This window comes from Lagopus leucura, unplaced genomic scaffold, assembly GCF_019238085.1.
Source record: "Lagopus leucura isolate 7727_CA_CO unplaced genomic scaffold, USGS_WTPT01 Super-Scaffold_100016, whole genome shotgun sequence".
NCBI classification, from domain to species: Eukaryota; Metazoa; Chordata; class Aves; order Galliformes; family Phasianidae; genus Lagopus; species Lagopus leucura.
The window spans coordinates 9,553,833-9,578,536 of NW_024962270.1; the positions used below are offsets into that span (position 1 = coordinate 9,553,833).

At 40.9% G+C, this 24,704-nt stretch overlaps 1 protein-coding gene across 2 annotated transcripts; it reads left to right on the forward strand.

The window, feature by feature from the left end:
• Nucleotides 1-972: 972 nt before the first annotated feature.
• Nucleotides 973-24,201, forward strand: MTMR8 (myotubularin related protein 8). 2 transcript variants are annotated; one of them, XM_042876704.1, is made up of 15 exons: nt 973-1,052; nt 2,046-2,168; nt 2,768-2,930; nt 5,205-5,362; nt 6,840-6,968; nt 7,922-8,056; nt 9,887-10,019; nt 11,372-11,481; nt 12,541-12,666; nt 13,909-13,958; nt 15,381-15,581; nt 16,001-16,129; nt 17,008-17,134; nt 19,090-19,402; nt 19,490-24,201. In XM_042876704.1, the coding sequence occupies exons 1-14, from the start codon at nt 1,029-1,031 to the stop codon at nt 19,369-19,371; spliced, it is 1,890 nt and encodes a 629-aa protein (XP_042732638.1). In that variant the 5' UTR covers nt 973-1,028; the 3' UTR covers nt 19,372-19,402; nt 19,490-24,201. The 2 variants fall into 2 exon arrangements, with proteins under 2 accessions (XP_042732638.1, XP_042732637.1); XM_042876703.1 differs by having other exon boundaries at nt 19,090-24,201.
• Nucleotides 24,202-24,704: the final 503 nt, after the last annotated feature.

Below are 24,704 nucleotides of genomic sequence, written 5' to 3' on the forward strand. Positions count from 1 at the left end.
CATTGCTATTATATGTGTGTACTGTGCAGTACTGTAGATTTCCTTTCAATGATTCTCACACAGTTTATTATTAATATTGCAAATTACCATCATCTTTCTGCAAACCTTATAAGAAAAAAAATATCTGGGAATAGTGCACAGCACAGATGCAAAGGCCTAACAGAAGAGAGGTGACTAGAAATGAACGACCACCATAACCATTCAAGGAACTAAAATTGTATTACAGATGAGTTTGGTATTTTCCTCCAAACTTTGGTGTGCTTCTCTTTTTCCTCCTCTTATTCCCATTGTGAGTCAGGGACAGAGAAAGATAAATCTGTTGGGATTTTCATAGGCATCACAGGAAGTTCTAATGCAAGCACTGTGCTGCCTTTCCTTGAATCACGTCTGAATGAGCTTCCTTAGATTTGTGCTTAGAAAAACAATGAGGGCATTGAGAAATACAGTCCTTTTCCAATTCCAATCATGTGCTTTCTTGGACATTGGGTTTCCATCAGCAAGTTTTTCTTGCTCACTAATAACAGGATGCAATAATTACAGTGGTCCTAACACCCAGCTCTCGTTCATGGAGGAGCGAGCGATCTGTAACAGCGGACTGGCGCAGGCAGCTGCTGTATGCACTTCTACCACTGGCTCCCGGGAGGGAGCTGGTTGCAGTGGGGCTCCCACTGACACCTGGTGACCCCAGCACTGGTGTGCCTCATCCTCCCTCGAAGTGAAGTTCTGAGTGTAAAGCAAGCACGACCACTTTTGTTTCACTTCATGTATTAGCGCAGGACAAATCTGCCGCCACACCTTTCCGCAGCGAGCCTGAGCGTGCCGGGATGAAGGGGCCTCACTAGGAGCCGTCGCCCGCACAGCTGATCCCCGCAGGGCACTTGCCCTCGCTCAAAATGGCGGCCGCGGCACCACTCCGCCCCGCTCCGCCAGCATCTCGCGAGATTTGCGACGGGGCGGGAGCCGCCCGCTGCAAATGGCGGGGCGGAGGCCCGGCCGCGCGGGCGAGCTGGGGTGCGGGCGGTGCCATCATGGAGCACATCACCACGCCGAAGGTAAGCGGCCGCCGCGCTGCGATCCGCGGGCTGCGCCTCTTCCTCTCTCGGCTTCGCTCAGCTCCGTGTAGAACGCTGGATTTTGGAGCTGGGGGCGGGTGAGGGGACAGGCCGGTGTCCGCTGCCCCGTGCGGAGGGCCGTGCTGGCGGAGCCGCAGGCCGGGCGCTGGTTGTGAGGAGCAGATGTGTGAGAGGCGATGTGTGAGGAGCGCCCTGCGTCTGTTCTAGGACTGGGCGGCGTTACTGCAAGCGCCTGTAAGTGGATCATCTGTGTACTCTGTGGTCATAAACCAGCGAACTTTCCTTCAGGGCAGATAAGGCTCTTGAGATGTGTATTTCCTGCCATTTTTTTTCCCCTTTAACTTTTGGTTTTTGCTTTAGAAGGAATGAGAAATTCCATAACTAACAAACAGATAGGCTGGGAAAAAAAAATAAAACAACACACAAGTAGATATTTTTTTAAAACAATTTTTTGTGTGTGTGTGTGTGTGTGTCTGTGCCCATGTCTCTTAAAACTTGTTTTGGTTAGCTTAGTGTGGTTTATGAGATGTGATGCAGTTAATGTGTAAGTGCACGCGGGCAGCAGTGCCTTCTGTGAGGGCCGAGATGCTGGCAGTCAAACTGTCGGGGCCGTTTCTTTCCCAGCAGTACTTTGATGGCACCAAACATGGGCTGCCTTGTCTGTTGTAGGTCTTTGCTGTCTCCTTGTTTCCGCAGCTGGCACAACAACAAACTTTGATCGCCTTGGCTACAGAGCGATCCTTTTCTTTATGCTGCTGCTAGATCTTGACAGTTCATTTAACCTTTTTGACTTTAAGATTATTTTCCCTGCTGTTAATGTATACCGTAAAGCTGGTTTGGTGCACGTAATTCTTAGGTTTTTCTTGTTCCCTGAATTCTGTTTTAGCCGTGGCATGATTGTGGTTCAGCAGATGTTTAGAATTTCTTTGATCAGGGCTAAATTTACTTTATAACCCTTTGCTCTTACTGCAGGTGGAAAATGTGAAATTACTGGATCGCTATACAAATAGGAAGGCAGCAAGCGGGACTTTATACCTGACAGCTACCCATCTTATCTATGTAGATGCTTCTGCTGAAGTCAGAAAAGAAACATGGGTATGTGTGATACTTGGAACTTGTTTAAATACAAGTTTTAAAAGATTAAAGATCTCATATCCAATATGAATAGTTCCACGAATTCTGAAGTTGTATTCCTTGTAGTGTTTGGATACCAAATGTTTAACAGAAATTGCCCTTTTGGGAGGAAACGAACACAATGGTTGTGTGACCCAATAGTTTCAGGAACAAAATGAACATGTCTAATGGCTTCAAGTTCAATGTACAAAGCCACCAAACTTGAATTTACAGGACTTTGAAGTGTAAAACTGGCACTGAAATTAGCGACCTTTGTTTCATTATTCCTATTTTGTAATTAATACGTTGTGTTTGTGGGTGGAAGAGAAGAAGATAATTCTGCTCCTTGTAATTGGATCTACCTGGTTCTACATATCAGTCTCTAAAAATACTTTCAGTCTGGCTCTTTGTTATATAGCCTTTGGGTACGCAGTCTGGATATTTATTATGTTTGCTTGATAAATGTCATAAATCAATTCACTTTCTGCTGATAGTGTATTGCACAGCTTTCCAGTCTGCTTGTACAGCTTATGGCCTTGTTAGTGTTATCTGAAAGATTTTGATTATCTCCTGTTTTTCAGATTCTGCATCATCATATTGCAACTGTAGAAAAACTGCCTCTGACCACAGCTGGATGCCCACTCCTTATTCACTGCAAGAACTTCCACGTGGCTCACTTTGTTATTGGGCAGGAACGTGATTGTCATGAAGTGTATACCTCCTTGCTCAAACTTTCACAACCAGGTATTTGGGTCAGTCTGTTTCTTAAACTGTTGAAATGCAGTAAGCTCAAAGGCTCATCTGAGCGCTAGTGAAAGCTTTGCCTGTCACACTACTGATTTTATTGTAGCAGAGCAGGAGAGGAGGGTGTGAAATCAGAATGTACTCGCACTGTCAGAGGTGATCTGTGTGTGTTGGTGCAGTAGATTGCTACTCTGTGCGCCAAACAACTTGCTTGTAAAGTAAGCACACGTCTTCTGGCAGTGGAAATGAGGAATCTTCTGAAGACCAGTGCAGAGTTGATTGGCCAGAGTGTGGCACATGTGCCAGGTTGTGCTTCAGTCCTGTTGTTGCCAGTCATTTCTGTGATTTGGCTCATGGCTGTGCATAGCTCTGCTCTTGCCATTTGAGCCAGATGTGCATAGAATTCCAGATCCCACAAAGTTGTAAATGTTATTGTTGTTTCCCAGTAGCACACTTAGGTAACTCTTTAGTGTTTATTTTCTTTTGGATGTGAAACCCTATGCTTCACCTTGGTGTCCTGTCTTGGAATCAGTCTCCAAGTAGATGCAAAACATCCTCAGAAGCCTGTGGTCTATTCAGGGCTCAGCTGTTTAGTGTAAGGTTGAATTTTCAGGCTGTTTGTTCTCCTTGCAGGACAGAATTCCATTTTCTACCTGCTTCCATCTTCAGCAGCTTCTGTTTCCTTTACTGAACCAATGTTTGAAGTCGTGCTTTATTATGAAGATCCTGCTTGGTGTTGCATTTTGTAACTTTAGCAGTAGTTCAAAGGAAGAGAGTTGATAGCATCAGTCTGCTTCATGCTGGTCATCACATAGGAATTAATTAGAAGTACTGCAGTAGAAGTGTTTTATTGAGTTTGGCTTTGAGCCACCTATGGAGATTAGAGCTTCTTGTCAGTTCCCATCTTTTTCCTTGTGTCCCAGGCTGTCGAGTTTTCTTAGTTATGAAGCTCTAATTTTCTGCTGTTTCTGTCAGAATTCTGCTGTTGTGTTTAAAAGGTGTCACTGTTCTTTCAGTTTTGAAAATGAGACAGTTCTGTAGCATCTTGAAGCGTGGGAGCTGTCACTGCAGGAGATCACATCAGTCAGTTTCTTTTGTGTAGTTTGGTGTAACGTTTTGTGGCTCTTTCTTTTGTTCTATTTGATTTTTGTACTTTTGTTTTTTGTACTCATTTGGTTTAAATTTTTTTGTGTGTATTTTTCCTTCATGTTATTTGTCAGAGCATCTGATTATTTATAGTTTGCATGTGTATGACTGACAGGTATGGGTTACCTGTCTGGTAACCTGGCTGTGTTATCACACACTGCCAGGTGTGCTCTCCAGAGAGCTTCCTGCCTTGGGAATCAACCAAAGGAGTTATTGGTGGGATTTGCATTTCCTGAGGAGAGTGAGGGAAATTGGAAAGGTAGAGATGGAGGGAGGAAGAAATTATCATTTGTCAGGTACAGCCTGAAGCTTCTGTTGGGCCACCAGTAATGCTCAGTACATCTGTCATGCTTTCCATGCAGCTCAGAATTCACTGTTGAGCACTGAACTTGAAGCTTTGCAAGAGCTTTTTTATGAGTGCTTCACAGAAAAGGTCTCTTCATAAATGTTTTTAATTCTGCATTCATTCTTAGAATATCAGTCTCTCGGAGCATGCGTATTGCAGAAAATTCAGTAGGTTTTTTTTCCCCAGAAATGTTGAAGTTTTAATTGTAACAGAATACTGTAGCACATCTCCCTGCCTGTGGGGAAAGGAGTACTGGAAATTCCTGAGGATCTGCATATGAATTGTTGGCACTTGGCGTTACCCAGAGTGAAACCTTATAAACACGAGGAACATTGCATTATGGCTGAAACTTGTATGCATATAATTCTTTCTTGATAAAGTTAGGAAAGTTTTTGATGGACTGAGAAACTCCAGATATCCACACTGTTCTGTTGTAGTACTCAGTATTTTTCTAAGGCGTCAAAACCAGTCTGAATATTTTGCTTAGATGAGTGAAATTTACAAAGTGATCTTTGGTGCAGGAACGTAAATAAAATAGCTGTTGCTGCAATATAGCCAACTATGGATACAGCAGTCACACAGCCCTTGGCTTTTGTGGAGGAAAAAAAAGCACTTTTTTTTTCTGATTGCTCTTAGCTGAATAATTTTTAATCTTTGTATCAGTTGTTGTACATCTGTACCTCAGTGGCTTGCACAGTGATGGCCGGAACAAAAACCTTTAGGAAGAGATCCTGACTTTTCTGTATTGAATTATAACTAATTAATTTTTTTCTTCTTCCTAGTGAAACCTGAAGAACTTTATGCTTTCTCCTACAATCCTAAAATGTCTAAAGATAACCGGGAGATTGGATGGAAACTGATTGATTTGAAAGTAGATTACCAGCGTATGGGAATCCCAAATGACTACTGGGAAATAACAGATCTTAATAAAGACTACGAGGTAATTCTTGTCCATAGTAGCCAGTTGGTGCAATACCTCTTTGTGTTAATGACATTCAGCAATCCTGCTGCTGCATAAGTGTTGCCTCTGGGGAAAAATGAGCTCAGTTGGTTTTAATCGATGCAGCAGCTTAATGTGAAGTTGTGGATAATGATGCTAAGAAGGAACAGAGCTGCAGAGTCACCTTGGTTTGCTTTGATTCCTCTGGCAAAATATCAGCTACTTATTTTTCTAGAGAAATGTCAAACCATCTGCTACAAGAACTTGAAGTACCCTTAAGTTCTTTATGTATTTCCAGACTGTGTCCCTCCTGTGTGATGAGAGATGTTAAGAGGAGGAATACATGGGAGTGGCTTGGCTTGATGAGGATCAAGGCAGAGTGACAAGGGACTAGAGTAAGGAAGGAAAAAACAGAAACTGAAGATGCTTTCTTTTTTTTTTTTTTTTTTGCTTGTTTAGATCTCATGCTAAGGAAAAACTTAGTTGTTTCAGTTCTAACTTGCTTCTGCTATTTCCTTCTCTTTAAGATCAGGTTAGGTCTAAACAACATCAAATGGAAACATCACTCAACAAGTTTACTCAAACTCCAGCTTTGTACAATTTCCCTTTCTGTTTCCTCTGGTTTTATGCACAGTCTTTCTATCTAAAATAAGCTGGATATCTCTGAGTGAGGACGATACCAGTATGTTGTCCTGAATCCTTCCTCTGTGCTCTTCATTCTCTCCCCACCGTTTTTTTTATTGTTATGCTTTGGGTTGAAGTAGTGTATGCCTTTCTGTCAGAAATGACTGGAGTTTTAAGTGGCCATCTTTGGATGCCTGAATTGAGATGACGTGGGAAGTGCTCTTCCCATCAAGGCATCAGAATGTGGGTATCTAAAATATTGACGGTTTTGAAGCTTTACTTGCTATTATGTAACTTTCAATTGGCAATGCTTAGCAATTTCCTCAGAGTTTCCAGTTTGCATTTGAAACTTGTCAAGCCTCAAGTAAAGACTTGGAGGATGTCTCATCTTTAAAGCATCTACTGAAAAGACTATGGCTTTTTGAGGAAAGTGGATGAGGCTGTTTTGTGAGGATGATACCTGATGGCTGCAAGCTCCTTTCTAGTTGGAGATTTAAAGGGAAATCTTAAAATATAATTACTCATATTTTTTTGTGATAAATTAGTAGCTTTCATAGAATGTATGGCTTTAAAGAACTTCCTTTCAAAACATGTGGCACACTGTGCAATTCAGTTTTGGGGCTCCACTGCAAAATTGTTTGTTCCCATATTGTTTTATTATTTTTACCCATTCCCTTGTGTTGTTTGTTCCTAGATGCATTCTAATGCCTTGATGCTTCAGATATGGTTTTTGATACACTGCGGTGAACAATGTATTGTTGCTTATAAATGTGAGATTGTGTACTGAAAACGAAGTTGTCCTGTGTCTTGAATTGATAAACAGTAACATCTAAATTCTTTCTTCTCACTTCAGGTTTGCAACACGTATCCTCCAGAAATTGTGGTGCCTAGAGCTGCTAGTAAGGCAACAGTGATTGGAAGCTCAAGGTTCAGAAGCAGGGGGCGGATTCCAGTGCTTTCTTACTTATATAAAGAAAACAATGTAAGTAGTTCAACTGTCTGCTATCTTGGGTGGGGTGGGGCTGGAGAGCAAGGGTCCCCCTTCTTGTACAGCTCCCTTCCAGTGAAGGGAAGGAATGAGGTCATTATTGAAGTGCTTTAACTTCTTGTTTATCTGTTCTTTTCGTAAGGGCTCTAGAATTGCTTTGAGTCGCAGAATAAGCTACATACCAAAGACCTAGCAGTGCAGTGTAAAAAGCACGAGCTCTTCAAGCTTCTTGTCTGGAAATTTCTTATCAGCTTTCAGGAATGTCTTTTGTGCTGTTTTTTCTGTGTGCTTATTTTAATGTACTGTTTCTGATTGCCTGTAGCTATATTGAATAATGTTTAACAAGATGCATGTTAACTCAGCTAAATTTTCTTACTCAGGAAGAGGAAGAACTGTCCTGAAATAACTCTTCTTAACTCAGAATAAGTGAAGGTTTCAGTTTTGTTGTGTTTTTTTCCTTCACTAAAGACCACAATGTAAATTTTTAACTGTGCTGCTTCAGCAGTGTTTTAGATGCAGATGTTAGGAAAATGCTGTCACAGTCAAGTTGTTGTTTTCCTGAGGAAGCGTGCCTCGACCTGGGCGCCTGTGGGGTTGTGCTGGCAACAGCTGAACTTTTCCTGTAGTGTGCCCAGCACAGTTCTGTGTGGGTAACAGCTACTGAGCCAAACTGAAATGTAGCATGGTATAGTGCATGTTAATCTGACAGAGAATTTGAGAGCAGAGCAATAAAGGGCTCCTTTATTCTGTTTTATATATATATCTGTTTCTGAAGATTCTCAAAATCCTAGTTTTGTGGAATATTCCAATGGCAATTCTGCATGTCCACCTAAGAAGCTGAATCTCACTGAACATGTGAGATATAAAATGAATGATGTGATATTACTTCCTGCTCTCAGATTGTTTCTGCTGCGTTGCCCTGAAGTGTGATCTGTTGTGTATTGCAGGCTGCCATATGTCGTTGTAGCCAACCCCTCTCTGGGTTCAGTGCTCGTTGTCTGGAGGATGAACAAATGTTGCAGGCAATCAGAGAAGCCAACCCTGGGAGTCCCTTCATGTACGTTGTGGACACAAGGCCAAAGGTATCTTCATGTGTTTGTGGTTACTTCTAGAGCTTGTATCTGTGCTAGCAAGGCTGTTTCCAATTAATCATTACTACTCTGCTAAGGCTTTCTCAGGTAGCTTTAGGTTAAATTGTGTCAGTCTTAAGTGATGAATTCAGAATCAGGCTCCTTTTTCTGTGTCTCTTGATATGGTGAATGCTTGTGAATAACAAACTGTAACGTCAAGTGTTGTTAAGAATGCTTGTACTCCTGGATTGCTCTAGGTTGAGATTTGTGGTAGGGATCACCTGAGATGACCAGCAGTCTTGAAGCTGGCTGAAACAGTGAGCCATTCTCAAGATGTGCTCTTAAAACATTGGGTTGGAGAGACGCTTTCGGAATCAGCTGTGCAAGACTGAAGTGCTTTTGTCTGCCTACCTGGTGGCAGAAGTGGGTCTGTATGGAATCTGAGAACAATTTTGCCTCAGTAAAAGAAAACAAAACAAAACATTAATGATCTCTCAGCTTGGAATTTAGTACAGTCAGCTACTTGGTTGGTAGCCACTCTCTGGAGCTAGAACTTTGTTGTGATTTTCACGTAAGAATAACCTTGAAGAAACAGACAAAATACTGCCTGTAATGATCTCAAGAACTGAATTTAGAAACTAAATCAAATGATTGGCTTGTAATCATATTGATTGGGAATATAAGCAAATCAGGACAAGGATTTGCACAGCACATGATTAAATATAAAAATCTAACATAGATTTTGCTCTGAGAAACTGCTGCATGTTCAGATTTTAGAGTTACTTTAGAGAAACTACAAACACAGTTAAACTGTGGAGAGGGTCTGGAGGGAAAAGCCCTTTGGGGAAAGCACAGAGTGCTTCACCTGTTGTTTCAAGATGCATTTTGTCTTTTTATAGTATGATGTTCTATAAGAGATCTCCATTTAATTACAGAACAGTCTGTTTGTAGCATGGTTTTTCTGCATGCACAGCTTCTAGTATCAGATGTTCCACAGGCATCTACCCTTAATGATGGTAATTTTGATAGATTTGGTGAAAAGGAACACTTGTGATCAGCCTCCCTTCCAAAGCACCATGTCGTGCCCTGGATGGATAGAATTGAAGCACCAGAATTACTCAGTTACTTTTAAGATGTTCAGATATCTATGTCTTCTTTTTTTTTTCCTTCTCTCCTTTCTGTGTTAGTGAATCATTGTGGGAGGTTGAGGTACTCTTTTCCTCGTCGCTGCTGAAGATTAGGGTAGCTCTTGAGCAATTTGGGGTGATTATTAACACAACCGGCAGCTTTTCAACTTCGTTTCTGAAGTTCCACTCTATTGCTGTATTCTTTTTGCTCAATCTTGATGTTCTGTGTTTCCCTCAGATGGCTTTATTTTATCTGTGCATGCATGTCTATGAAAAGCTTTGGAATTCTCTAACTACTTCTGTACTACCATGTATGTATGTTATTCGTGAAGTGGCATTCCTAGTTTTACTTTGTTTCCTTCTGTCTGCATCTTTTTTATGTAGCTTCACAGTGAAGACAGACAGTCTCTTTACCTTCCTTGTGACAGCAGTCTTGCTGTTGGGTCAGGCTTTGATTTTGCCTGGCATAAGAAGTGCTAGCCAAGGTCTTACTGAATCTCTGCACGTGACTAATGGACTGGAGATGCTGACATACATTTAGTAAAATGTCTGAAAGTGATGTGTGGGGAGGTGGGGAAGCACACCTGAGTAGCAGCTTTTGTTGAGTGTGCCTTCTGGGAGATGACAAGCAAACACACAAAAAGACCTGGCAAGCAGACTGTATTGTTTCTTGTCGTTTTCTCTCTTTTCCATCCTCTTCCTTTGAATCTGACAGTTAAATGCCATGGCCAACCGAGCTGCTGGGAAGGGTTATGAGAATGAAGACAATTATGATAACATTCGCTTTAAATTTATTGGCATTGAAAACATCCATGTGATGCGGAACAGCTTGCAGAAACTCCTGGAAGGTAAGTAGTGTGCATGCAGCTGGCCTCTCTATTGCCTCTACCTAATTTTGACCAATATATGATCTGTCCTGTGTGCACAAGTAGGCATGGACTTGGGTGCTGTGATAAATTAGTCAAAGTAACTTAGTTTGTCTGTTTTATTGAAGTGGCTGAAGATACCAGTTTTAAAATGTTTTCCTGGTAGCTATTTCATACACTGCTGCACTTAGTTTTATAGGGAATCAAACTTAGCAGGTAACATGAGCAACATTTCTGAATTTTATGTTAGTTAAAATGTGAATTTCTTAAATGTTCCAAATTAAAAGACTAGAAAAACTTACTGTACTGCTCAGGTAGTTTTATTTTAGTAGCTTAATGCAACCATGAAGCTGTCATTGGATGTTGAGATACTTTTCTGAGATTTCTGTTGCTTAGTTTGTGCTATTTTGGTGTTAAACAGTATGTCTACTTGAAAGAGAAATTCTCCTGATTTTCTGAAGACTTAGAGATGAGAGCTCTATATGAGATCAGTTTCTGATTGAGTGAGCTTGTTGGTGTAATTCTGGAAGTTGCACTGAAGTTGATGAGAGCACCTTGGATCAAACAGGCATACTCTGCTAGTTTGTTTCCAGCTTTGTTAACTTCCTTGTGTTGACAAAGATGAAAACCACATCAGAGTAGGTGCTGTAAATCCTTCTCTGGTCCATGTGTTTAGTTTTAATTATAGTACAAATGCTGTCATTCAAAATACAAGTTTAAGGTTTTAGTAGTCAGCATAATGGCCATCTAGCCTCAAGTAGCTGAATAATTGATGCTGCCAATTGCCTGGCCAGGGAGCTCTGCAGGGTCTGTAGTGACCTTGGAGAAAAATGAGGCTATTCACACAGCGATTGGATTGGCTTTAACACAAATGTAAGTCCTCAGTTGCCTATGGCTGGCAGATTTATTCTGTGCTGGTGGAGGAGGCGCCTATGAACCTCGAAGGTTGTATGTTACAAGTTAGAACTCTCCTTTCTTTGGACCTCTGAAAGTGTCACCGTGCAGGTGGTTGTTAGGTGTCTGTGTGAGGGTCATTGGTGTGGAGTGCCACTGAATGCCAGATCTTAACAGAGGGAGCTTAGCTGAAAAAATAAAACTGACTTAGTTCTAGAAGGAGGAGGAGGAAGATACTTTTATATCTCAAGTTCTCTTGTAGCTAAAAAAACTGCTGGATTGTGTTTAGACATGCAACCAGTCGTTTTCCTTAGGCAGACACTTAGGTCAGATTGTGAGCTTTTAGAATCTACCAAACTCTGCTGCTGTGAAAAGGTGATGATGGGGAAAGCAAAGAATGTTAGTAGAGTCTCAGCTAATTATTTTGTTTGTGTTCTTAGTGTGTGAAACAAAGTCTCCATCGATGAGTGATTTCCTTACTGGGCTGGAGAACTCGGGTTGGTTACGGCACATAAAGGCTGTAATGGATGCAAGCGTCTTTCTCGCAAAGGTAAATTGATATACTGAGCTTCAGCTGAAAAACCTGTGCTTGGAGCACATCAAGTCAATAGCCCAGTTCTCTTTCTCCTCGTTTCTTCATGAGACTAGAGGAAATACCACTGGAATTGAGAGAGCCATTTGTTCTAATGCAATCAGTAGGACTATCTGGACTTTTTGGCAACCCTGCCCACAGCAGGGGGGTTGAAACTAGATGATCTTCGAGGTCCTTTTCAACCCAGGCCATTCTATGGTTCTCTGACATCCTTAAAACTCACTGAAATGAGTGGAATCACAGAATGTGGATAAATGACACTTGTAAAGGCCTCTGTACCCTATAGCATGTTTAGGAGTACAGTTTGTAACCTTACGTTCTTAATGCAGCGCGCTCACTAATTGTTGGACTGTTGTGCTTTAACTGGGGGATTCTCTAGACCATCCTGCTTTCTGCTGAATCACAGATTTGTATTTTTCAATTGAGTCCTCATTTCTGCAGGTGTTTTGAAGAGCGTGGCTTTGCAGGTCAGTCAAGAGAGAAGAGTCCATAAAGCACGTTGTTCTTCAGCAACAGTGAAGGGAATGCAGATGACAAACTGTAGTAGTAGTTACTTCTGTAAATGTTGTCTTTTCTCTTAAAACTTTTCAGTGTAGTGAGCAAAAAGCTATTTTCTGCCAGCAATACAGAAATGGAAAGAAGGTGATGCTTATGAGAGCGCTTCTGGTTTTTTTTTTCTTGAAGCTTCTAGTTATTCTTTACTCATCTACCAAATCCTCCCTCGGAGGAAAGGACTGAAAATTCATGGCATTTCAGAAGATGAAGTGTTTTCAGATCAGAGGATTTTTGTTTCTTGATGATCTGTGTTGCTGACAAGGCATGCTGCAGCATTCTATTCTAGTTGGGGCTGATGGCTGCATGCCCAGAAATGGTGTTTTTCTATGGTTCAGATTAGAAATGACAAATTTTTCCCTTAGGTTTGAGAACAATCCGGTAAATGCAGATGAAGGGATAGCATTTAATTACAGTAACCAAACCAGAAAGCTGCTAAACTGTTCTGTCTGCTCTTCTTCACAGGCTGTGAAAGATGAAAAGGCCAGTGTGTTGGTGCACTGCTCTGATGGGTGGGACCGCACAGCACAGGTCTGCTCCCTGGCTGGCCTCCTCCTAGATCCATTTTATAGGACTTTTAAAGGCTTCATGGTAAGAGCATAGGTGTTGGAATTTCAAAAATAAAAAATGCTCCTTGGATTTGAAAAGTAAACAAGGCCTAATTTAAGTTTCAGGCCATTTCCTGGAACAAACAGTAGGTGACCTATATAAAAACAGCTTTGATTTTTTCAACAAGCTTTAATTGCTCTGAACACTATAGGCACAGAACAGTGGTAGTTGATTTACAATTCCCAAATCTTTGTTTCCTTGGAAGTCCACGAGAGCCTTTATTGAGGCATTGCAGCAAGATATGAGTGAGTAAAGGGAGCAACTGGCAGCAATCCACAGAAAAAGTGGTGAAGAAGTTGGTCATTTAAGGCTTACAGTGAGGATTTCTTCTAGGATTTTGAACTCTGAAGTACACAGGGAAATACATAACCTGTATATCATATCAGGTCTGAGTAAAGCCATAACACAAGAATTTGGCCTTTGCTTCTGCAGTAAGGTACTTCTTATATGAAGCCATCACTGCATAAATACAGACAGATCTGTGATCTTTCCAGTCGTCTTGTTTTGTTAATCACCCCAAAGACAACTTGCTGCTCTTTCTCAGAGTTCCTTAAAAGAAACCTTGAGATCAGAACAATGCAGATTTTGCCTCCCTCACTGCATTGCACTGCTAGGCCTGCTCCTTTCATTACGTGCTGTTTTTTTATTATTACTTTTTGCTTCTGGATTACACTGCAGCCTTTAAACAATTAAAATTATACCAGTACAACACATACGTGGGCTTCAATAGTGCTCTGGACAATTCTGTGTGATGAACATAGCTTTGATTAGGATCAGGAGCTGTAACCGAAAGGGACAAATCCTTGTCCTCTGCCAAAATAGTTTGTATGCATGGATCCTAAGGCAGCAGTTATTCCTAGATGAATGCAACAGAACTGTCAAGAAAGCAAAAAGTTTGGAAAAAAATCAGTATAACTTAATTTTGAAAGAGATCTCTTGTGAGTTCCTGCCTTTCTTTTCTTTAGGTCTCTGGCTGATGATATCAGGAATTGATATTTGTATGATGTAGCAAGACACACAGTACTGGATTACTGATAGTGGATAGATTACAGTGTAGTGGATAAACAACGTGTAAATTGCTGTTAGAGTTTTCATTGACTTCTGTGGTTGTGCTTGAAATAGTAGTCAGGTAGCATTGGTTTTGAGCTGTATGGAATTACCATCAAAGGCTTGTAAATAAGTAATACTTTTATTTTTCCCCCAACCTCTGCTTTGAAAATGAAGGTTCTTATAGAAAAGGAGTGGATTGCAATGGGCCATAAGTTTTCACACAGGTAAGAACGTGTTACCTTGGTGTAATGGCTGGGGTGAAGGCTAGATGGTGAGACTTAATCAGTGGTGTCAGACTTGTGTGCTCCCTCTAAAAATAGGAAGGAAAAAAACTTGGATACCACTGGAGTTGGTGACCTACAGTCAGTGAAATAACTGGGGTTATTTCTCCAGTGCTACTTGAGGGTGGTCTTTTGTCGTTACTTTGAAATAGAAGGTTTTGAATAAGCTGTTTGAATTTTGAATATTTTCCTACCTGTAAAAAAGCATCCATGTTACGTGACAAGCGCTGATGTTCTGGCAGGGATGCTCTTCTGCATTTTCTGGAAGAAAATTGAGTCTACTGGTTTTTTGGGACTTCCCCAATATGTAGTACAGAAACTTCATCCCATTATAGTGCTAAAAATCAATTGTGACTTGCATTCTCTAGGCAGATTAAGTGTTGTCATTCCTGTAATTGTTAGCTGCCTTCTAGAAGGAATGTTGCCTTGGGGTGCTTATTGTTCTGTAGAAATTGAAGATCCAAAGGAATGCTGGGAGTGGATCTGCATAGTGATACTAACTTACTAAGAACGGAGACTTTGTTTTCAAGGTGGAACTGAATCCTTCATTTGGTAGCATGACAAATCTGTTCCCTTAATAAGGAAAAATGAGCAATGTGTGCACCCTTAATACTACTTCTTTAGAAGAAGCTATTTCAAGATATACAGCTACTTGGGCCTTGTTTATTTCCCTTGGTTTCCAGATTATATCCCCCAGCTTTTCCTGTGAAGAAGGAACAGGCAGTGTAATACAGCAGGGGGTTGGTTTCCTTCCAAAAGTACTGTGGTGGTGGGATTTTTTTATCCTGGTTGTATTTTTCTTTTCTGATAGTTTATTAAAATGCTGGCCATGTATTGAGTGGTTTGGGAATGTTGTTATTGCCTTGGTGAGCTGAGGTTCAGTTGTTCCCTGTGTTTCTGTGGTCCAGAGGGTGCTGTGCAGTCTGTGTGTGTCTGTGGTATCCTGTTAGTACGTGGGTTAGCACTAAAGTAAGGCAGGCAGGCTGCTCAGAGTCACTACCTTTTGATATCAGTCTTTTCCTCTGCTGGTATGGACTCTCCAGTCTGGATTCTGTGTTGGTGAAAGGACTGGGGAGTTGCTGGGGTTTTATTTATCGCTGTGCACAAAACACAGGTCTGTAAGCACTGTGAGATTTTGCTGTTGATCAGAACCCTTTTGTATTGCAAAGGCGAAGTTGTAAGAGCTTAATCCCACGAGGGTGGCACACCTTAATGGGCAGTTGTAGGATAAACTGTGTTATTTTTGGCTGTGCAATAACATTTTTGTGTTCTTCACTACCGGAATATTTCTCAGTTGTTTAGTGGCCAAGCTGCCCTTTTTTTGGGGGGGTGACACAGGATTTAACCCTGTTTGCATCTATCTAGGTGTGGCCATTTGGATGGTGACCCGAAGGAAGTATCCCCTGTCTTCACTCAGTTCATTGAATGTGTCTGGCAGCTCATGCAGCAGTTCCCTTGTGCATTTGAGTTTAATGAACACTTTCTTCTGGAAATCCATGATCATGTCTATTCCTGCCAGTTTGGAAACTTCCTTGGGACCTGCCATAAGGAGCGTGAAGATCTGAAGTGAGTTGGCATTTTGTGAAGCCACCAGTTTAAAAGTCACTTCAAATGTCAGAAAAAGGGCACGTTGTGTGCTTGTTTTTATTGTAATTGTAAATCTGTAAAGGGTAACAGATAACTTTGTCTACAGATAACTTCAGTGTGAGAAAGAATTGTAGATGAATTACCTGTGCCGTGGTCAGATGTTTTATCTGAAGTGCAATAATAACCTCCAGATACAGCTTTAGGACTGGATACTGTCCGTTTAAAATGATTGTATGTGCTTCTCGGTGATGTATTTTGTCTTTAAGACATTAATCAGTTACTATGGAAAAGTAGTTCTTAACTTCCTCAGTCCAATTCTACTCAGAACAGTCAATGTAATTAGTTTACTTAACTTGATCTAATAACTAAAAAAAAAAAATCTTATTTCTAATTGACAGAATCTTTGAGAAGACCCATTCTCTGTGGCCTTTCCTCCTACAGAAGAAGCAGGAATTGAGAAATCCTTTGTACAGAGGATTTACAGCTTACAAAGAGCTTCAACCCAACACACTACCGTTCAGTTTTCAGTAAGTTGCTTGTGGTGTGTGGTGTGTTTCATGGTAACAGAAATTGGTAATTCAAGTGTACTAAAATACTTTGTTGCTGCTTAGAGCGGCTTGTTTCTTTTCACTCCATTCCTCATCCACAAAGTGGGAGCAGTGGTATATAGGCAATTTTTCTGAATAAATGCAGGTACAGTAATGTAATTTTTTCAGTGTTAATAAAGGTGGTGAGGAAAGGAAAGATGATGAATTTCAGGTCTGTAGATTAATCTATGCACCCATTCCCACTTCTAACTCCTTGCTCTGACAAGTTTACTCGAGAGGGTAAATAGTTAAAGTTTCTCTTTTCCTCCTTTTTAACATCTATTAAGGAATATTAATTTCAGTGTCCAATCACACCCAGACTTATGCAGTGATGATGGCTTTCACAAAAACAAGGGATTTCTTGTTGCAATGTGTATTTGCCTCCCTGGGTCCCTCAGCTGGATTGGGTAATTTTGCTTTGTTTTTGGCTGCTTCTGTTCCCTGCTGAGAGAGGGATGCAAACGTGGAAGAGAGGATTTTCATGGAAGTAGGGAAGTAGGACAAAATGAAGACTTGAAGGTGAACTCTTGAGTGAGTCTACTGCAGAATAAACTGTATTTGTGTCGTATTTCAGTGCCTACTGCCAGCTCATTTGTATCATAGGGAAGAAACAACCCTTCAAAGGTTTTTCTTGAACTTTGTTAAAGCTTTAAGAAAATCTCGTGTTGAAGTTTGGAGTCAAAGACTGTGGCTTTTGTTTAAAATCAATTACTGATCTGTTTGTTGACCACTTTCCTCCTTAAGCACCTTGTTTTTATTGTTATGACCAGGAGTGTAAAACTTGCTGCCTAATTCTCCTTTCTTGCCACGTTCTTAAGGTTTTGGTGTGGGATGTACAATCGCTTTGACAAAGGAATGCATCCAAAGCAGTGTGTATTGGACCATCTACTGAGCTGCATGAACCAAAAGATAAAACTAGAGGACAATGCATCTGAATTGGAGAATGTGAGTCCTGAATGTCAGTAGTACTTTTGTCATGGGATGGCTTTGGCAAACATAATTGGGATTAAACATTGACACTAAAAAAAAAATTGCTTCAACATTCTGTGCAGAGCAGGACAAAATGAGAAGATAAGTTTTATGTTACTGTAATAAACAGCTTCTTTGACTCAGAACCCTCATTTGCTAAAGTTGGTTGGGCGAGTGATGGCACAAGCTCCATGATGTTCTCATTCATAGAATCATATAATGGCTTGGATTGAAAAGGACCTCAAGGATCGTTGAGTTACAACCCTGTACTGCAGTGTTGCTAACTACTGGATCAAAATTAGGCTGCCTAGGGCCTCATCCAGCCTGGCTTTAAGCACCTTCAGGGACGGGGCTTCCAGAGCCTCTCTGGGCAACCTGTTGAAGCACTTCACTACTCTCTCATTTAAAAAACAAACAAACAAAACAAAACAAAAAAACCAAAACCAACAAATTCCTCTGATAGCTAATCTAAATCTTCCTTTAGTTTTAAACCCTTTCCCTTTGTCCTGTTGCTATCTACTCATTCAAAAGGTTGGTTTTCCCCCATGTCTATAAACACCCTTTAAATACTGGAAGACTGCTATGAGGTCTCCCCTCAGCCTTTTCTTATCCAGAGCAAACAAGCCCAGTTCCTTCAGCCTATCTTCATAGAAGTGCTCCAACCCTTGGATCATATCTGTTGTTCTCTGGACCCTCTCCAGAAGCTTCACATCTTATCTGTGTTGAGGGCCCCAGACCAGGATCCATCTGGGGCTCACAAGGGCAGAGTAGAAGGCGACAGTCACCTCTGTCACCCTACTGCCACCCCTCCTCTGATGGAACACTGGCTACTGTGGGACTTCTGGGCTGGAAGTGCACTTTGCTGGCTCCTGTTAAGTTTTTCATCAACCAGGGCCCATAAGTCCTCAGCAGGGCTGAGAAGTTCTTTAATTTCCTAATCAAATTGTCTAAACAAAACAGGTATTAAAATAAATCTGAGTTTCAACTTGATACGCAGCGAACTTCAGGGAGTTGATAGGGAGAAAAAGAATGGACTCCTATTTCCCCATCACCACCCGTGAAAAAATAAAAATATTTACAGCTTATCCTCACAGTTTTTCTTTGTCTTTTAATTTACAAGATGCTGGAAAAAGTTTTCAGCCACTTACCAGAACAGTGGAATTGAAGCGAAAGTTGGCTTTCATGTAATGGCTGAAATGTAACTGGGTCATAGGCTAAATTGTCTTCTGGAAGTGGCTGTCTTGGAGCTGAAGTGCTCTGTTAATGCAGGCAGGAGATGCTTGTGCGCTTCCCACTTCTGTGATGATGCTGGAAGGCACAAATGGTGTCCAGAGTAACCAGCTTCTCTCCTTTAAACCACAAAATGAAGTACACAGCAATGCACTGCACAGGAGCTCAGTCAGCACTGATCAGGTTCCCTAGAGATCTGTCTTTATACAAAGATAAAGATAACTGTCTTGTCACAGCAAGAGGGAAGGTGAGGGGAGGGGGAGCAAAAAATGTCAATACTGTTAACTTTTAAAGTGCTATGGATTGTTTTTCTCCATAGTGCCTATGAACAGTTGCTTAAAAGAGAAGTAGATATTTATGTTTAACTCTACTTGCAATATTCTTTCTGTTGCTTAATAATAACAAATACAGTATTGAGATAGTCATCTAAAAATGTCAGTGAGAAGACCTCTTAATGTCTGTGCTAGCTTTATGTGAAGGCTTAAACCTGTAGTTTTACTAGTTAGTTAGTTGAACAAATTCCTAATGTTTGTACGTAAAAGCCCAAAATGATCTAGGTAGGTACTTGCACGTGTTACTTTAATTCCCAATTAGGGAGCTGAAAAAGAGGCACTGACATGGAGCTGTGTTTGTTGTGTACCCTGACATCTGGGAATTCATTATTTCATTATTTTTTTTATGATGTATTTCTGTTTTTGTAGAAACTTCCTTTCCTTGATGGTCCGTTACCCAGGGAAGCTTGCTTCTTATCTAAAGTAGGATGTGCTGCTTCAAAAACGTCCATGCTGAACACTCCCCAGGATTATGAAGGGGAACCACCTCCTGTGCTGACCAACGGTATCTCAGTTGGAGACACAGATGTGACGTCAGACGTGGACCAGAAAAACAAGGAGAACCTGGCTAATCGCCGAGACCTCCGTCTTAATGACAGTGTTGATGTTTTAAGCTCTGAAGCTAAGGATGGCAAGCCTCAGCACCACTGATCAGCTTTGAGAATTGTACTCAGTGGAGCAGGTGCTTGTGAGACATGGAGGATCTGTGACCCTGCCTGGGTGCAGAGCACCTGGCCAGCCTGCTAAGTGTTACTGTGTTTGTTTGCAGGGTGCTGTGCTCTCGCTGTAACGAGTGCAGTCCGTGTTTGGTTTGCATCATTTTGGGGCTAAAATGATGAAGATGCATACAGAGCTGCTGAGAAGGCTATCCTGAGTTACAGTATGAACCTTATTTTTAAGTGGAGGTATGATGTTTGTTTTAAGGCTTAGAATTGTCTGGCAGTACTGCTATTTTAAGCCATCATGGCCAATTAACATGGGGTTTAAGAGTTGATGCAGTATTCATGATGGGAATAGGAGATACAATGTGTTTATTCTCAGTGGTGGTGCAGGGTTATAAATATATATTCAGTTCATCTAAAAGTGAAAAAAAAAAAAACCTTGGCTGCAAGTGAATCTCTGCATGGACCTTCACCTTATGGAAGAACTGATTCATTTTTTTTGTTTCCTATGCACACTTGTTAAACAAAAAACTGTGCCTTTTTATGGAGACCATTTTTATATCTAGCTGTGCAATGTAGTGGTATTATTTTAGTGTGGAGTGTACTATTTGTCTTTGTAGTCAGTATTTTTAAACAAAGTTTTATATCTGCTGCCACATTTCCCCTGGATCTGTGCTGGTCCCAAGTTGAGCAGCTTCTTTCTAAGCTGACCTTTGAAAGAGTGAGCTTTTATGGACCTCGTTTACTTATCTGTGGGAGTGTAGCAAGCCACAGAGCCTGTAGCACGTGAATTTTTGACAGATCAGAAATGAGGAAATGTACGAGAAATACTGAAATTCATGTGGAGTCTTCCTCTTCTCTTAATTGGTGTTGGTTAAACTTCAGTGAGTAACTCATTCTTTTTGGGGTTGTTGTGCTTTATTCCGATCCTTCAATGAGGCAACTATAGATGAGGTGTATTCTGTTGTAGAAATGAGATGTAAAGTGATCACTTCTGATCACCTGTTGAGTGATGATAGTGAATGTTAAAATTACGTGGGACCTTAGGTGTGACTAATCTGCATTGTCAAGACCTGAGGGAAGGGACAGTTTCAGAGCATTGAACTTGGTAATTTTGTGGAGCTGGTGACAAAACATAAATTTATAGATCAGGATGTCACCCACTGTTGGATCAAGAAGTGAACATCTTGACTCATTATTGTGGCTCCATGTTGGACTCAGTTCAGTGCTTGTGCTACTTGGTTCCTTTAATCTGCAGTGGAGATGCTGGTTGAAGTCAAAGGTTTAAAGGAGAAATATATTCCATTTATTCAATTCCAAAAGTTCATCTCCCTGGGGAAATGGATAGCCCAGAAAAGCTATTCCACAGTGCTTGTTCTGGACAGATTTAACCTATGGATGTGTTTAAATTGCAGAAACACTCCCCTTGATGCAGCTTAATTCAGTATGCTTTTTTACTCTCCTTTGGACTATGTTGTTCAAATCAGGTGTTTAAATCAGAATCTCTATGATAAAACTTAAAAATATTTTGTTTCAAAATCAACCCTCCCAATCTACACTGAAAAGTAGAAACATCCAGTTACTCCATAACAGCATTGTCATTACCATTGTTGGTGTGCATACAACTTATGGTGAGGTGACTGGATAAGTTCCAGTGTTCAAGATGAACACTTTCAAGAAGAGAAGGAAAAAGAAGAAGAAAAAAATCCTCCTGTGTGGGAGGATTTCTTATCCCTTATCCCTTTGGGTAGGAAAATGCTTTATTAAGCATACCCAGAGACTCAAGTAGCAAGGGTAATACCAGAGGAAAGCTTCTTTAGTGTCTACAGTGGCAAGGAAAAACTTTTTTCTACTTTTTCTAGTGTTACAGGTTTTTAAACCTTAAAGCAAGTAATGTTTAAGTCTGTTTTAAAAAGCAGCTGTTTTTAAGGTTTATAAATGTATGCTTGATTTAAAAGCTAAGTACATCAAGTACTGAACCTAGCTACACTTGAGCAAATGTACCCACAACATATTTTGAGCATCACAGCTACGTACTGCGTCATGCGAGCAGCTATGTTTATTTTGAGGGATGCTCGTTTCCAAATGCATCTTCTTTTAATCTCAAGGTTATCTGTTGTTTTGTCTCTGGGCTGTTAAAAAGATCTTATTAACATTAATCTAATCATGCTCGGCATTAAGCTAGATAGTCTGCCAGCCCTTGTTTGCAATATCCACCTATTCATCAAGCAGAGAGATTACACCCATGTCTTACTCTGGCTGCTCTAAATGCACAGGATTTAAAGTTCTGCCATAGACTTTCACTGGAAAGTAAGTTTTGTCTCTTCATAGTCTAAAGGCTCATTTCATGTGTGTGCTCAGCAGTTTGGAGCTCTGTTCAAACAAGCCAGTAGATTCGCTCCTTTCTGTAGGTAGTAGAAGAGTAGTGAATGGCTTGCATAGCTTCTGAAATAGATAACTCACAAATGGTAAACAAGACCAAGGAAGGCAGTTCTTAGCACCAGTTATTCCAAATGTCAACAGGTTCTGTGCTTTTTGTAATGAAAACGGGGTCATTGTAGGCAAACTTTGACTACTGAGGAGTTCAGATATGCCACTCGATAATCTTTAGATAAATACAAACATTTTGCAGAAGGTTTCTATGTTTACACACTGCCTTGTCTTTTGAATTAACCTAGATTGTCTTTTTTCCCCAAGTGTAAATGTTTGCTTATCCCTAAAATAGGACACCGGCGTCTCCACAGATCTTTCTGAAAGATGATATTTAGGAGCATACAGCCCTGAAAAGATTACTTGATGCACTGAAAGTATGTAGGAGCTGTTAGTAATCAATGCGTGGCTCTGTACTTGGAAATGCAGAGCCTAGCTGAAGGGAGGGTAATGAGCTGTGGTCTTACAGAGTTTGGCATTAATGTATGTGAACTTGGCCAAAGTCTACAATGTACAAAAATCATTCATGCTGGTGCTGTAAATTAAGGGAGTTGAAATATATTTTCAGGGTTTCTTGGAATTCATAAGATTATTTGTTTGAAAACTCATTAGCTTAGCTACAAGGGGTGTTTTTTGTTGTTGTTTTGAAGATGACTTTGTTTTAAGACCAAAAAATGAGCAGCTGTTCAAAGCACTGCAGTGTCCTCAGGTCTCTGGCCAACTGGGGTTGGCTTTCTGGAGTCTTGCATGCATTCTGTGTTCTGGATCCTGGTGCCCTGCTGGCAGTAGTGAGGGACTTCAGTATATGTTCCCTGGAAGTGTTAAGGGAAATTTAAAAGCTCTTAGATAGGAATCTCCTTATTTGAGCACTGTATAGGTGAGAAGTTCCTGTAACTTATTTATTCCTAGTGGATCATCTACCTGCGTGTTGCAAAGTCAATGAGTACTTTTTTATGGGGAGCTGTTAACTGAACAGTGGAACTTGCTGCTTTCCATTCGGATTCCTTTGCCAGGGATGAAGGAGGGATCTTTTTTGCTGTGGGTGGTTTCTGCTTATGCAGAACTTTTCCTTTTCTGGAGCGCTTCTTGCTTTGAGATTCTCTGTGGTATCATGGTTAAATTCTTATATGCAGTCTCCAAGCCCTAGCGAGAGGGATTGCTGGCAGCTAAAGGTGTGCAGAGATCTGTGGGGTTCACTGCCTTGACTTGGACCTTGGGCTGCAGGTTGAAATGACCAAGTTGCTGAAGGACGCAGCGTCTGTTGTTTCCATTGCGCTTAGGGATCACGGTCTGTGTTTGCGGAGTACCCTCGCAACTGGCAAGCCTGTAATGTGAGGGGAAGTATTCATAAGCTCTTCTGCCAGGTGCTGCTTTGTATCCTTTCCTGGTAAAGCTGGCATTTGGTAACTCCAGTGCTTACTCCCCAGAGGAGCAGTTTCTTGGCACTACTTTGTAATGATGATTAGTGAGCGACCAAAAAAATTGACTGTTGTTTCTCTTCTCCCCTTCACCACCACTTTGCATTGAAAGCTGGAATCTTTTTTTTGTGTGTGTGTTCTATTATTAGAAGCTGGGGCAATTTCTTGCTTACATGCTGTCCCTCTTGCGTGTGTAAGCATTTCCCATGTCTGAAATCCAGGCTGGGAGGAGACTATCTGTTCTGAATGTAATAGTTTTGTTTTCATTAACAAGCAGCAGGTCCTGTTAAAGTGCATGTTCTTCTAAGTGTCTTCAGCACCAAAAGCAGCCAGGTTGGTGCCAGTTGCAGTCTGTAATTTGTTAGTGTAAGTATTTAAACATGCAGTGCGGTGTCCTTTTGGCATCTCCTGGACTACAGAAGCAATGCAGAAGGAGGGTAGGCTAAAAGGGTTGACCTGATTTCTTCTCATAATGTTGACCTGTGTGTATATGCCTTTGTATTTAATGTAGCAGCATACTACTGGAATAACTTGTAGCACTGGATCTAATCATATGTATTGGAGCACACATATGTACTTTTCATCACAAAGTGATCTTTGTAGGAGCTTGCCTAAGCTTGTGTATAGTACTCAGCTGAAAATGTTAAATGTTTTTGCTGTTTCTGTGAGTTGCTATTTTGTCCTACTGTAACTGTTGAGGGACAGTTGTATAAAATTGTGTGTGATTAAATCCCATATTCTTGAATGTGCTGCAGTGGCTGTGCACATGAAAGTCATTTTAGTTAATGCACTGCTTAAAAACATTGTACCGTATTAAGAGGAGCACTGTGTCCTTTCTCTGAATGTATTTGTCTCAGAGTTACATTTGTATTACAGTTTATTTTTATTTCTTAAAAAGAAAATATCAATACCTTGCCTTTTTAAAGGTGGTGATTGGTCTGTTTGTTAATTAAATTTAACACAGAATTTTATATCTTGAAATGTAAGTTCATCTGAAGGCTCTTACGTAGCGAGTTGATCTCAATGAGTGTGATTTCCCTTTTTTTTTTTTTCACAGTAGAAAGTAGGTGACGTCCCTGGTTTTAGGAGGGCCTGTTGGATACAGCACTGCTTGGTGCCTGTGCTTTTTTCTAACAGTGATTCTAATGAAGAGATGTTGAATCTTCATGTATTTCTCTACGTTTTGTTGCGCTTAGATCTCTTTTTCTATTAAAAACTAATATTCTTTCCAGACTTCTTTTCCTGGCAGACTATCCCTCGCTCATGGTAGGACTGTAAATACTTTGAATCTGTGTGGCGGAGCAGAGCAGGCTGTTCTGGTACTTCTAAAAGATGCGTTTGGAGACTTGAGCTGTGTGAGAGGTGCAGAGAGGGGTTGGGGAGCACACCAAGTCACAGGGCTGTGCCTTGCTGACCTTCTGTGTGCTTCTGCAGCAGAGATGGAGGAACCGGGTCAGTTTAGCACCGAAACACT